Source organism: Prionailurus viverrinus, chromosome F1 (assembly GCF_022837055.1).
Source record: "Prionailurus viverrinus isolate Anna chromosome F1, UM_Priviv_1.0, whole genome shotgun sequence".
In the NCBI taxonomy this organism is placed as follows: domain Eukaryota; kingdom Metazoa; phylum Chordata; class Mammalia; order Carnivora; family Felidae; genus Prionailurus; species Prionailurus viverrinus.
In genome coordinates this window covers 25,667,577-25,681,861 of record NC_062577.1, presented here as the reverse complement: position 1 = coordinate 25,681,861, position 14,285 = coordinate 25,667,577, and the positions used below count along the sequence as shown (strand labels likewise).

Genomic DNA, 14,285 nt, shown 5'->3' with positions numbered 1-14,285 from the left:
AGAAAGCGAAGTAAAGATACAGCCAATTGGAATTTCTTCATTTCCAATGGTTATAGTTAATTCCTTCCCTTGTTTCCAATTTTCAAGAACATTTCTTAAGAACAGTTGCTTTTACCTTGGCCCATTAATGGAATAAAAGCACAGTGCCTTACATACAGTTAAGTACTTGAATTCATATTTCTTTTCAAACTATTCAAAAATGCAAATTAGTAGAAGATGTAATCCCATGACTAGGTTATTAAAATCAGTTTTTAAAATATTTTAATATGTGATAGAAAAAACATTTTTTAAATTATCCTTGCTTCATAACTGTAACTGCTGTAGTTCAGTCCAAACACTACCCAAAAGACTCCTTAGACTCTCAAGAAAACAAAAATCATTTTAGTCATTCTGAGATTATCTTCCCATGCAATCATTCTGTTGCTCTATTTCTGGATTAAAAAAAAAAAAAAAAAGCCTCAGTTATATATTCTATGCAGATTTCAAACCTGATATCCTTCAAAGGCCAGGGAAAAAAGTCAAGTTTTGTCAAGCTTAGAAAGATTTTACAAAAGGTAAAAAATGAGAATTTTTTTCTAAAATAAGCTCATTTGTGTTCTCCAGGCTTTTCATAACCTCCTTCCACAGAAACAGAAGGCTCTTCAACTAACTTTTTAATAAATCTAGGCCTCAAAAACCAACTCCGTGCTTAAGTATAAAAGGCACCCCTGTTCTTCGATGTCCCTCACAGGCTGGACGGGCAGCACCAGGTGTGAAATCCGGCTCCAGAGGCCACTCAATTTGTCAGAGTCCATGTGGTTGAAGGAGCTGGGAGTGTCTGAGTTGGTAAACCTGGCCCAGAGGAAATCTCTCACTTTTTCTTCAGTTTCCCTTGGGCTGACACTTGCTTCTAATGTTTCCTCCTCTAGGAGAACAGTCAGGACCAGGGCCACATCTTTAAAGGCAGCATTCTCATGGTCACAATACTTGTAGAAGATTAAGGTAGAGCCTGCGGGAAGGGATTCAAAGTGGTGCACCACAGCAGCCTTCTGGCCATTCTCAAATCCTGAGCTCAGCTCCGTGTCAACCAACTGCTTGACCACGTCACTGTCCTGCAAGGTTCTTGCAGCCCCGTCAATCTGAATGGCAGAGACTTTCTGGGAAGAGGTATAGGCATCCGCAACGAGGTGGCTCAGGCACTTCAGGGTCTCTCTTCCCTCCTGAGCTGCTGTAAATATGATGGTGGCTGGCTCAGTGGGGTTTGAAGCATTGAGGTGTTTCTGGAGAAATTTACGTCCTCTCTGCCACAAAAAGGAACTCTGGCCTGGGAATTTATCCTTCAGTTGGCTGAAATGAACCAAAAAGGCCTCCAAAGCTGGATTTTTGGGCACTTGCTGGGCTGAAGAGGAATAGTAGCTATTACCCCAATTTAGCAAAACAAGAGTCGTGACCACAGAGCCAAAAAAGATGGAGCCTGTCAGAGAATGGGAAAATAAAACACAAAATTAGAGAGAAGGTGGATCAGAAATAAAATCTGTGGTAAACTGAAATGAGTTAGAGATACTGCCAGATTTTACTAATTGTGGTGAGTTTCTTGCGCCTGAATCCTTTAAACTTTGAGCTAATTTAGGTCTACCAGAAACACTTCTCTAATTTCTTAGATTTAATTATTTGATGATACAGTATTTTTGTTAAAAGGTAAGTTTATGTATTTGTTGCTATAACTAATGATGCAATTTAGAAATGATCAGGATAGTCCTCCTCCCTCTCAAAGTACCTATTACTTCTAATAGGCCATTTTTTCCTAAAGGGTCAAAATGTAAAAATGCCACATGGAAAGTTAATACTCTGTAAAGAGTATTTTAGTTTCTTATTTACGAAAAGTCCTTCCTCCTATGGGAATTCTCATTTTGTTCAGGATGCCAAAATATCACGGTTACCAGATAACCAGGATGGTAACAACATGGTTACCAGAGGGGAAGCGGGTGAAATAGGTGATGCGGATTAAAGAATTCACTTGTTGTGATGAGCACCAGGTGTTGTATGGAACTGCGAATCACTACACTGCACACTGGAAACTAACAGAACACTGTATGTTAAGTACACTGGAATTAAAACAAAGTAAAATAAAAACAAAAATACTAAAACAATGAAATTGTTTAAATGCTAGTCTTCTAGGTGTTTTCTCTGAGGATTTCTGAATGTGAATCGACACTGCAGTAGGACCAATTTTGTTCTCACCATAACGCAAATAATCCTTTTTATTCATCTTTCTTCTGGTATCCAGTGCACTCTCTTTCTTTTCTTCCAACCTTTGTGTTTCCTGTTGATGACTTTCAGCCTCTGCTGGGGAAAAGGAACGTCTCTTTAGACAATATACTAACGGGGTATCATACACTCTAGGCCTCTTACCAAATCAAAGAATTATTAGGCTGAGAGGATTTCTATACTTTCTTATACAAAGCTAACTTTTTTTCCTGTCTTTTCCTTAAGGCTATTACTTTTATTCTACGTAGAACAATAAAATGAAGTCCTCACTGGCCCTTACATCAAGGACAAGAAACAAGCACCCTAATATTGCGGCCAAACCTATCTACAATGTATTTCGACAAAGTGTTTAAAATTAAAAAGGGATTTTATGGGGCACCTGGGTGGCTCAGTCAGTTGGGCGTCTGACTTCGGCTCAGGTCATGATCTCGCAGTCCGTGGGTTTGAGCCCCGCTTCGGGCTCTGTGCTGACAGCTCAGAGCCTGGAGCCTGTTCCAGATTCTGTGTCTCCCTTTCTCTCTGACCCTCCCCTGTTCATGCTCTGTCTCTCTCTGTCTCAAAAATACATAAACGTTAAAAAAAGAAAAATTAATAATAAAATAAATAAGTAAAAAGGGATTTTAGAAGTGTTAGCTGGGGGCACCTGGCTGGCTCAGTCAGTAGAGCATGAGACTCTTGATCTCAGCGTTGTGTGTTCAAACCCTACACTGGGCGCAGAGTTTACTTTAAATAAATAAATTATGTGGCAGCTATTAAAAGATAATGCATACATAATAAAACATTTTTTTAAGAAAGAAGCATTAGCTGTACGCAAGACTCAACATCACAGGGCAAGGACACTCTAATTCCAGGGTGCAAGTCACATGGCTCAAGACCCCAAGCATACACATAACGAAGGCCCTAAGTTTTGAGACAGGAGAGATTACTGTACAGGTACAAAATAGCTCACAAAAGTACGTTTGGAACTCTTGATGGAATCATGAAAAGTAAGGAATACAAGATTAAGAAAATTTATGAACTACGTAAAAATGTAGGTGTGGGGTGAGACACCAGTCTTAAAATGTGTGGCTGAAAAAAAAGGAGGGCACTATTGTGTAGCACTCGAAGGCACTCTACGGTATAGGTGTGTGCTTACGGGAAAAAGAACTCAAACGGTACACTCTATTAACATAAAGAAACAGGTGGCTAGGTGGCTCAGTTGGTTGAGCATCTATGGCTCAAGTCACGGTCTCATGGTTTGAGACTGTGGGATCGGGCTTGCTGCTGTCAGCCCAGAGCCTGTTTCAGATCCTATCTCCCTCTCTCTGTCCCTCCCCTGCTCATGGCTCTCTCTCTCAAAAATAAATTAACATTAAAAAAAAAATAAATGAAACAGTTTAAAAAAAGAAAAGAATCTTCACCTATAAAGGATAGTGTATTTATTCACATCACACTAAAATATAGGAACTTAAGGTATCATAGCATAGAATATGAAAGGATCTTTAATGATCACCTACTGTGACCCCACCTTACCTATCCTGACAAAAGGCCCAGGGATGGGAAGGGCTTTGCCCAAGGTCACATAAAGAGATGTGGCTAAGTGGGGCACCTGGGTGGCTCAGCCGGTTAAGTGTCTGACTCTTGGTTTCAGCTCAGGTCATGAACTTGGGTTTGTGAGTTCAAGCCCCGCATCGGGCTCTGTGCTGACAGTGTGGAGCCTGTTTGGAATTCTTTCTCCCCCACCCCCACCCCAGCCCTTCCTCCCTCCCTCCCTCTCTCTCTCTCTCTCTCTCAAATAAACCTTAAGAAAAAAAAAAAGAGATGTGGCTGAGTTTAGAACAAGATTTCTCATCTGCTAGATTAGTTCATTCCATTATATTAAGCTGCTCTGCATACACAGACTGAATTTTTAAAACAATATTTTCTTCCTCCACTCAGTGAACCTGCATATGATGAAATCTGATGGGACATAATAGTTCATACAAGTCACATTCATTCATTCATGTAACAGCTATTCATAAAGTTGCTTCTCTGTGCCAGGTGCCACAGAGACATAATGGATGAGAGAGAGAGAGTTCTTGACTTCCCTGAAGTTACAGACTATACTAATGATTAATGAACGAAACATGTATTTGAGATAGGTCACTGATTTATAGTGAAACATTAATTTCCAGCCCTTAGTCAAGCCCCTGATGAACAGAATGTGTAATATTTTATGTTCGTTTGCATTGGCCAATAGGCATTTTAGACTGAGCTCTTCTAAGTACTTATAAAATACATACATAGAATTATAGACAGTGAGAGCTGGATACCTCTTGTCCAAATTCTTCATTCTACAAATAGGAAACTGAAGTACCAGGAAGTTAAGAGACTTGCTCAAGGTCACCCAAGCTAGCAAGTGGCAGGGCCACAACTAGAATCTGTGTCTCTTTTGAGTTCCAGCTAAGGACTTAGCCACTAGGAAGACAGTATCTTCGTAAGAGAAGATATGATGGTTATTCTCCTTAATATACAAGAGGAGAAAATCATACAGAGAGAAATTAACAGATTTGCTCGAAGTCTTATAAAACTAAAATATGACTGAGTTAAGGGCACTGTACCACTGATGCTGGTTTTTAAATATATCCATCTCTTGATTTATGTAGTGTTTAGTTCCCCCAAAAGTAAAAGCTTTAAAAAACTGTAAATAAAAAATACGCTCCTAAGAATTAAAGAAAAAGCTAGTAAAGTTTTAAAAAGTCAGGCCTTCCCCCACCGCCGCCCCCTTTTTTAAATCTTACTACATTACTACAAACAGTAAGTAAATAAAAATACTGTTTAAAAATGCAGTTTATGTTTTGGAAGCTACGTAAGTAGTGTAGTGAGCTGGTCTAGGAGATGAGAAACCTCATTCTAAGTTCAGTCATATGTCTTTAAGTGACCTTGGGCAAGGCCCAAAGGCCTTGGTCCTATGAAGGAAAGAGAAGCTGACAAAAAGGCCCCTGACCTATGCTGTGTCCTCAGTGACAGAGCAATACGAAACAGAAGTCCAGTGGGCTCCCTTACCTGGCGCCAGCAGTCGCCTCCGCACTGTGCCCTGGTTCTCTGGCCCTGCATGGGAACGATCAGGGCTTGGGGCATCCCGAGGGTCCATGGCAGGTGGCTCCTGTGCAACTCCAGGTCCGCTGCTCACTTCCTCAGGGAGGGCTGCAGAGTCGCTTCGTAAGAGCACATCATCTCTTCCCACCTTGTCACTTGGAGAACAGCTGGGTTCTGGATCCAAGGGTTTTTCACCTGGACTTTCTGAATCAGGGAGTTGATGGCCTTGCTCTTCATCCTGAAAGCTCTGGTTGTTCTCATGTTCTGTTTTATCCTTTGGATAGTTCCCATAATTTGTTTCATCTGAATCTTCGGATTGATCACCTGCATCTGCACTTCCTGGACCTATATTTTCTACCTCTTGGTGGACTTTGTTAAGACCACAGACAGGGTCTGGGGTCTGAGCTTCTTCAGTGGTACTTGCTGTGACTATGGTCTCCTGTGCCTGAGAACTTACTGATGGGTCATTTTTCAAATCTTCTTGAGGGGCTATTGAGATAAAAATTTATAATTTTAATTGAAAATAACATCCCTATTTTTTTGTATTTTAACAAGGTCCCTAACTGAATAATAAGTAAAATGTATATAGATTTTTATGGTTAGCAAGGCACTCTTCCTAAACATTATTTCTCTTGATTTCCACTAAAGGTAAGACAAATTTATTATGTGTTAATAAATCTAACAAATAATACTAATGTAAAACTATTTTGAATAACAGAACCAATTTTTGTGTATTAAACACATCCTCTTCCCTGATGAAATAATGTATCTAGGCAATAATCATCAGTAGCAACTAAAACCATTATGCAAAAGGCTTATGAGAAGTTTTATAATGGATGAACCAGACTCACAACTGCTGAACCAGCTGATCAATCTTTAACATCACAAAAACAGGGAAAACCAGACATCATTAACCTCCCAATTCAATGCAGTAGGAAGTACACTATACCATGTATGGTATTCTTTTTTTTTTAAATTTTTTTTTTTAATGTTTATTTTTGAGAGAGAGACAGACAGACTGTGAGTGAGGGAGGGGCAGGGAGAGAGGGAGACAGAATCGGAAGCAGGCTCCGGGCTCTGAGCCATCAGCACAGAGCCCTACGTGGGGCTCGAACTCACAGACCGCGAGATCATGACCTGAGCCGAAGTCGGACGCTCCACCGACTGAGCCACCCAGGCGCCCCTCACATATAGTATTCTTGCCAAACAAACGAACTGATATATGATCAAGATTCTAGAGCTACCTACCAGTTTCCATGAAATACAGGGATAGAGGAATATATTAAATCATGCCTCAGAACGTAATTGGTAAAACCCAGGATGGGAAAATTCAAAGGGACAAAGACTTCTGTTACTTTAATAACAGCAAGAGACAAAAATAAATGGCAAGAAAAGAAGAAAAGGAGGGGTGCCCTACTGATTAAGAGAAATGAAAGAGACCAAATGCACCAATCAAAGGCAATGTGTGACCTGTTTGCATCTAGTGGCAAACAATTATTGAAAAAGTATTTATGAGATAATCAGGAAAATTTGAATGCCAGATATTCCTTCTTACTAAGGAATTACTGGTCATCTTTTAAGTACAATATATTGTGATAATTTTTTAAAGCATCCTTTTAGAGATAAGTATTCACATATTCATGGCTAAAATTACACGATGTCAACAACTTGCCTCAAGAATATGGGTGATAAAGGAGAGTGAGAAACTACAGGTGAAACAATATGTTGGCAGCAGATGGAGCCATTTGATGGGAACATGGGATTCATTTCATCTCTCTCTCTCTACTCTTATGTATGTGTGGTATTTTTTATAGTAAAGCCTAAAAAAAAAAAAAAAAGCAACCTAAAAGACAAATCAATCAAATACAGAGAGTGGCCCATTATAAAGAAAAAAACAAAACAAAACACCAGCTGTGGAGAAAAAAAAGATTAAGGAGGCAAAAAAAAAAAAAAAAAAAAGATGTTGAGACAACTGGAGAAGTGTACATACTGATTAAATTTGTGATAGTATTAAGGAACAATTATTAATATATTTTCCAGGTATGATGCTATTTTAGTTACTTTAAAAAATCTATCTTTAAGAGATATAAACTAAATGATATAATGCCTTGGATTCGTATTTAAATATTCCATGGCAGGCAACAAGATCAACATTATACAGGTTATAACTGAAATTTAGATGATGAGGGGGCCCTGGGTGGCTCAGTCGGTTGAGTGTCCGACTTCGGCTCAGGTCACGATCTCGAGGTTGATGAGTTCAAGCCCCATCTTGGGCTCTGTGCTGACAGCTCAGAACCTGGAGCCTGCTTGGGATTCTGTGTCTCTCTCTCTCTGTCCCTCTCTGGCTTGCACTCTGTCTCTATCTCTCTCACAAAAAATTGAATTAATATAAATGTAAAAGATATTAAAAAAAATTAGATGTTGAAATACCTATATTATACACCTGAAACTAATTATTACACTGTAAATTATTAACTGGTATAAATGAACTGGAATTTAAATAGACTTAAAAAAAAGGAACTAAATGTTGAGTGCATGGGAATTCATTATAGTATTCTACTTTTATATATTTTAAAATATCCTCAATAAAAGGTCTAAGTAAATATGCCCTTCTCTTCTGAAATATCTACTTCATAATTTGCCTGTTTGATAGCTCTTACATATATATACAAGCAGGATGAAGACTTTAAATTTCATCTTTCCCTAGAATTGAAAGATCTCTAAACAGATGGCACATCTGTTTTCTTGATTAAAAAAAAAAAAAAAATACAGCTCTAAAAACAGGTCTGCCATCCCCTTCTAAGATGCATGCATTTTTCTAACACTATGGGTTCCTACTACTGGAGTCTCTAAAACATTAACCTTCCTTATAATTCAGGTCTGATGTTATGGTAGACTTCAGCAAATAAAAAAGAATCATCATTGTAACAAATTAATCCACTAAGCTAACTTCTTTACTTCCAAACTTGAGGTTTCAGTCACCTGAGATCTTAGTACAGGTCTAGATTCCTACAGCATGAACCTGCTGTACAGACTAGTCTTACCCTCTGCAGGATCCCTAAGTCCTCTGTCGGCCATGTTTGTGTTCTAGCTCTTCAGACTTTGGGATACTTTTTGTTAATGTCTGTTTTTTCTTGTGAAGATGTCTTGTTTTCTTCTTGTCCCAAGTCCCAACAGACTCATGCTTCCCGTGGACCCAGGAAACAAGGCATATATAGTGACTAAAATAAAATGAAAAGAATTAAATGACTTTTTATTCATACATGGGAGAAATGCCGATTTCAGCTTCATTTATTCAATCTGTTTACTCTGAGTAGTAGCTCCTCTTCGAAACTTTTCTGGTGAAGAAGAAATGTTTTCTGGTTTTAGTGAGGATCACCAAATCCTTAACTACAAGTAGAAAAAAAAGTTTCAGATTATTAACCTTGCATGGATGTCATAATCTCCTAATATGTTCCATTGTGTTGAAAGGATCAGAAAGGCCAAGTGGCCAGAATCTTAAAGAGAAGTTCTTTGAAAATGGAATGAAGAGTAATTCTAAGAGTAGAAATTTAAGTCACTGCTCAGTTAATCACTGCAGGTTTCCTTTACGTCTTCAGTTTCTGCCCCATATCAATCTCTCAGCCTATTAGAAGCTTTCACTTATCATTATTAAGTAACAATGCACAGGGAGTACCTACAAACTAAGGTGGCTGCCTTGGTGTCAGGTGTAGGAAATAAACACGGGAGTTATGTCACTGCCTTTTTAGTGGTTTTCTCGCAGTATTCCTTTTAGATCGCTTTATACAATGCCTTTCTGCGCAGTGGTCAAAGACGACTCATGTAGAAGTTACTATGAACTATATACAAAAGGAATCAAAATCAGAGGCAACTCATAATAAAATGTTCTATCATTTTATAGTTGAATCATTTTTTGTCAGGAACAATACTTTCCTTATCTGTAAAAGTGACTGAGGACTGCTATGAGGACTAAATATAAAAATATATGTGAAAAAGAGGTTTAGAAAGTGTTACATTGATAGCCTAGTTGCAAGGCTACCCAACTAACTTTATGTCTTTTTCACAGCACTCTTTTGTAAAATTTAATTTTACAAAATAACATTTTAATTCCACATGCATGGTATTAGCCTCGTGTAGAGTAAGAACTCCCTATTTTAATTAAAAATAATATGAATAAATAAATGGATACATGAATGTAGAGTGGTACCAATTATAAACTTGAAGGGAAGGGAGGAGTTAGAGGCAGGCCTCCTTTCTGCTGGTGTGAACATTTACGAACACGTCTAAGATTTGGAGAGTTCCTTGTCACCCTTTTATCTTCTTCAATCGCCTGAGACTGGGCTTCCAGCTCTCCTTTTCACATTACCATCATATGCTGCAATGAGGGTTTCTCTCCTATCCTAGTTCATGAAAGAAAATAAAAGGTCCTCAGTCTTTTTCAGATTTCTTAAGACAATTTTTTCCTGCCAGCCCAAACCGAGAAAACAACGGGTAAAACTTTCCTATGCACCAGGACAAAAATTTTAGAAAGCAAACAGGCTATCACACAATAACTATAAGGTATCTCAAAATAAAAATTAAAAGGTACCTGGTAAAAAAACCTAACAACATATATGCAAGAACTTTATACAGTGGGGTGAGTTTTATGCTATGTTAATTATACCTCAATAAAAATGTACTAAAAAAAAAAAAACTTTTAGGAAGAAAAGCATAAAACTTTATTAAAGGACATAAAAAAGACCTAAGTAGAGAAATATATTACGTGCATAGACAGTAAGACTCTAAACCAATAATGTCAATTCTCTCCAAACTAATCTACGGATTCATTGTAAATTAAAACAAAATCTTAAGACAAGTTTTTGATTGTTTTGTTTCTTACAGAATGGACAAGCTGACCCTAAAATTCACAAAGAGCAGTAAAGGATTAGGAAGAGTTAAGGTAATTCCGAAGGAGGGGGGCTGGCTATCTTTATCAGATATATCAAGACTTATTATAAACCTATAGGAAATAAGAACAATAAGGGCATTGGTGCAAGAACAAAGAGAATATACAGAATATAGAGCCAGGAAATACATGGATACATACATAAAGGAAATTGGCTAAGTGACAAAAGAGAAAGAACGCATTAATGAGTAGTTTGAGGACAAGTGACAACTCAAATGGGAAAAAAAGTTAAGATTTCTACATACCACCTGACACAAAAGTCAATTTCAGATTAAAGACCTAAGTATAAAGAGCAAAACTTTGAATTTTCAGAAGAAAATACCAAATATCTTTATAACCTCAAGGTTTTCTTAAACAAGATATAAAATACACAAGCCATAAAGGGAAAATCTGACAAATGTGATCACATTTTTAAAATGTTAATTTCTATACAAATCATCAAAATCAAAGTTAAAACATAAATTCACTGACCAGAAAAATATCAGCCAACACATAAAATCAGCAAGGGATTAATATCCAGAATACATAGACTCCCCCAAATCAGTAAGAGACAGATAATGCTATGAAAAAATAAATGGGGAAAAGAGGTGAACAAACTGTTAAAGAAAGAGGAAACCTAGCAGTCTAATGAATCAATAAGAGTGGTTAAGGAAATGCAAAATAAATAAACAATGACATACAATACCATTTTACAAGCACCGACTGGCAAACAAGTCGGGCAACACCAGGTGTTGGTGACGATATGGATACACAGAGAGTTTTAAACCCTATTGGCAATGAGGTAAACTGCTATTCAATTCTGGAGAGCAATATGGCAATTATCTGGTAAAGACAAGACACGCAGATTCTACAAACTGGCAATTGCACTTTTAGACACAGGCCATAGACAAACTCTCCCTCAAGTGCCCACTGATATTTGTGGCAGCATTGTTTAAAATGAGGGAAAAAATGAGACCACCTAAATGTCCATGAATAACGAAGAGGATTAAAAAAAAAAAACTGTGGCATATTCTTACAATGTAACATTATATATGGCAATTAAACCAATGAATTACCTATCTCAAAAATTTGTAAAAGTGCAGGATTATAACTTTTACATACAAGTTAAGAAACAAACTTATACTATATAGAGTGATTCAAAAGAAGAACAAATGGCATAAATATGAACTGATACAAGCCACGACATGGATATAGCTTAAGAAATGTGAATGAAAAAAGACCCACACATAGGAGTATCTGCCAAATGATTCCATTTATATGAAGTCCTAAAATAGGCAAATGGTTATTTACCGTAGTCTATGGTGACAGAAAACATAGAAGTGGTTACTGGGGGAAGGAGTACTCACTGGAAAAGGGCATGAGGAAAGCTTCTGGGTTTAGTAAAGTGTTTCGTATCTTTATTAAGGTAGTTAACGTTTGTCATCAAAATTAAAATTTGTACATTTTATTGCACGTAGGATACCCTCAATTAATTTGGTTTCCAACAAACAGAACTGAACGCTTTCAAAAATGTATTACTTGCTAACTAGGATGCAGCCAATAAACACTCTGCAAAAGGAACCATCGCAGGTATTTCTCTAATCTTAAAACTGCTCAGTAAATACCTTTCTTGTCACAAGGCACACGTTCCTGTAGCCCATTTCATTTAGGCCCTTTGTAACAAACATATCACACTGTTCATAGCTGAAATGGTATTCCCTCAATGCTACAAGAAGTGGTACAAACACAGGGGTTCTTGACACATCCTCACAAGAAGTCACATGGTGGGAGATCTGGAGACCAATATTCCAGAGGCAGGTCAACTTTTTGAGCATTATCCAATCCATGCCATGAAATGTGTACATTAAGAAACTCTGGACTGCATAATGGAAGTGAGGCAGAGCCTCATCCTGATGGAAAATGGGGATGTTGGAGATTTTGCAGCTGTGGGAAAAACCATTCCATTATTGTGTCCATGATTATACCATCATTTCCATTTGATGGATCTTTGGCAAAAAGGAACTGATGAAGACCTGTGTGCTTCACGTGGCACAAAAGATTTACTTTCAGTGAATCCCTGAAAAGTTCCATTGTAAAATGTTGTTTTTCAATGTCCCACATATGTGGAGGTTATGATCCATTTTTCCACTTTTTGCACTTCCCTGTGACCCTGAAACCTGCAGCAAGACTTGTATCAATTTGCGTTAACAGTCTCAATGTGGGCTTGCAACAGGTTAAACAGATTAGTCTCCATTTGTGGAAAATGCTCCAGATGGTAGGCTGAGGGATGCCTTCCTTAATTTCCACATCCTGGGACTTTTGTAAACAAGGACACGAATTTGCCTCACTGCTTCCTCTGCAGATGTGGCTGCCTTGTGTTCTTTTAAGATGTATCCTTTCTGTTCCATCTCATTGCACCAATGGTAATGGTGACTGCTGAGTATGTATTCATTGTCTGGTGACCATGACCTTTGCACTGCAGCAATACAACCAACTTCAGCAGACTCCAACATACAAAATTAAGTGTCGAAGAGAAACTCTACAAATTGGTGCACATCACATTTATGTATAAATGTTACTGTTACTGAATAAAATTTTGAAAGCAGTCAATTCTTTTATTGTTCTGTACACTGCTTAAACAGATATAAAATAATTAAACACATGAACAGAAAGGATACACATAAACTTCCATTTGGTGCTTGCTTCTGCTGAGGGAAGGGCAGGAATAGGAGGAGGACAAGAATGGGTCTCAACTGTGTCAACTGTATGTTGAAAAAAAACACAAAACAATGGAGGCAAATGTGGCAAAATGTTAACGTATTTTAGATCTGAGTACCTAGTGAGTGTTATTTTCTGGATTTTTCTATATGTTTGATGTAGTTAATACTTTTGTTAAATGAGTAATAAAATGGATCAGCTCTGTGAGGAAAAAAATCAAAAGGCAAAGCCTGTAATGGTAACTCTTTGAGTTCACAAGCAATGAATTTGTGTTACAGAGGTATACTTCAACGACAGCCTCCCATGCACTTTGTCATAACCAGTTGAAAGGAGACAGGACAAGAAAAAGCTGCCGTTGAGAAGAAAATCAGGGCTGGGAGAGCAGCAAGACCTCACCCAACCTCTATTCATCCTGTAACCTCTATGGGAACCAGTGAGGGGAGGGGACGGAGACCTAGAGACCTGGGGAAGAAGGAAGAGGCAAGTACCAGGAAGCACTGGCATCTGCAACACTAAGTGGTAAATTAGGGAGGGGGGAGGGGGAGGAGGAGGAGGAGGGAGAGAGAATATGAATTAGAAGCCTAGCAGCCAAGATACAAGAGTATCAGTCAGTCAATCTAGGATGGTAATTTAGACATAAATGCCATCATGACAAATGTATGGTAGTCCGGGCCCAATAAGTGTATGTACCTTTTTCTGCCTTTAAACACTTTTATTTTAATGAATCCTGTCATTTTAGGCTCTAGGGATAAAAATCAGGTTCTCTTGGCCCTCAAGTAATATATACTTCTGCTATAGCTACAACATATGAAACATCTACAACAAAAATATATAGCTAACATTTATTGAGCGTCTTCTTTATGCCGAGCAGCATCCAAAGCATTTCATGTATTAATTCATTTAATCTTCACAACAGTCTTATGATGTATGGATTAATAGTCTTATTACTGTTTTACAGACAAGGAAATGGACATACAGAGAGGTTAAGAACCTTACCCAAGAACACACAGCTAGTAAAGGCAGAGTCAGGATTTGAACTCAATCTGACGGTGGGACCCAAGCTTTTAACCGTGACACTAAAAAAAAAACTTGTAGTGAACATACTGCAAAGTACCCTGAATCTAGGTCTGAATTGTGACTCTAGCACATATGACCTGGGTGATTCTGCACATATCCTTCAAATTTTCTCAAACTGCTTATTTTAGTGTTGTGGAAAGTCTCAGGTGATAGAACAAATCACACAGCAATTACATCTACCACAATTATGACTGTAAACGGGCCTAAAAAATGTGACAAGGATTTCCTTGAGAGCATCCATCCCCGTAGGCTTCTTAATCTT

General features: G+C 38.0%; 1 protein-coding gene across 3 annotated transcripts in view; it reads right to left on the bottom strand.

The window, feature by feature from the left end:
* Nucleotides 1-443: 443 nt before the first annotated feature.
* LOC125154973 (torsin-1A-interacting protein 2-like) overlaps nucleotides 444-14,285 on the bottom strand; it is a 31,853-nt gene continuing 18,011 nt past the window's right edge. Inside the window, exons 1-5 of one of the 3 annotated variants that reach the window (XM_047839688.1) lie at nucleotides 8,729-9,240; nucleotides 8,349-8,525; nucleotides 5,272-5,793; nucleotides 2,221-2,325; nucleotides 444-1,453 (exon numbers count right to left, since the gene is read on the bottom strand). In XM_047839688.1, coding sequence (XP_047695644.1) covers nucleotides 663-1,453; nucleotides 2,221-2,325; nucleotides 5,272-5,793; nucleotides 8,349-8,382 — 1,452 coding nt within the window. In that variant the 5' untranslated portion in view covers nucleotides 8,383-8,525; nucleotides 8,729-9,240 and the 3' untranslated portion in view covers nucleotides 444-662. Of the gene's footprint in view, nucleotides 1,454-2,220; nucleotides 2,326-5,271; nucleotides 5,794-8,348; nucleotides 8,526-8,612; nucleotides 8,634-8,728; nucleotides 9,241-14,285 lie in introns of those variants that run through there. The other 2 variants (XM_047839689.1, XM_047839690.1) reach the window with 2 other exon arrangements.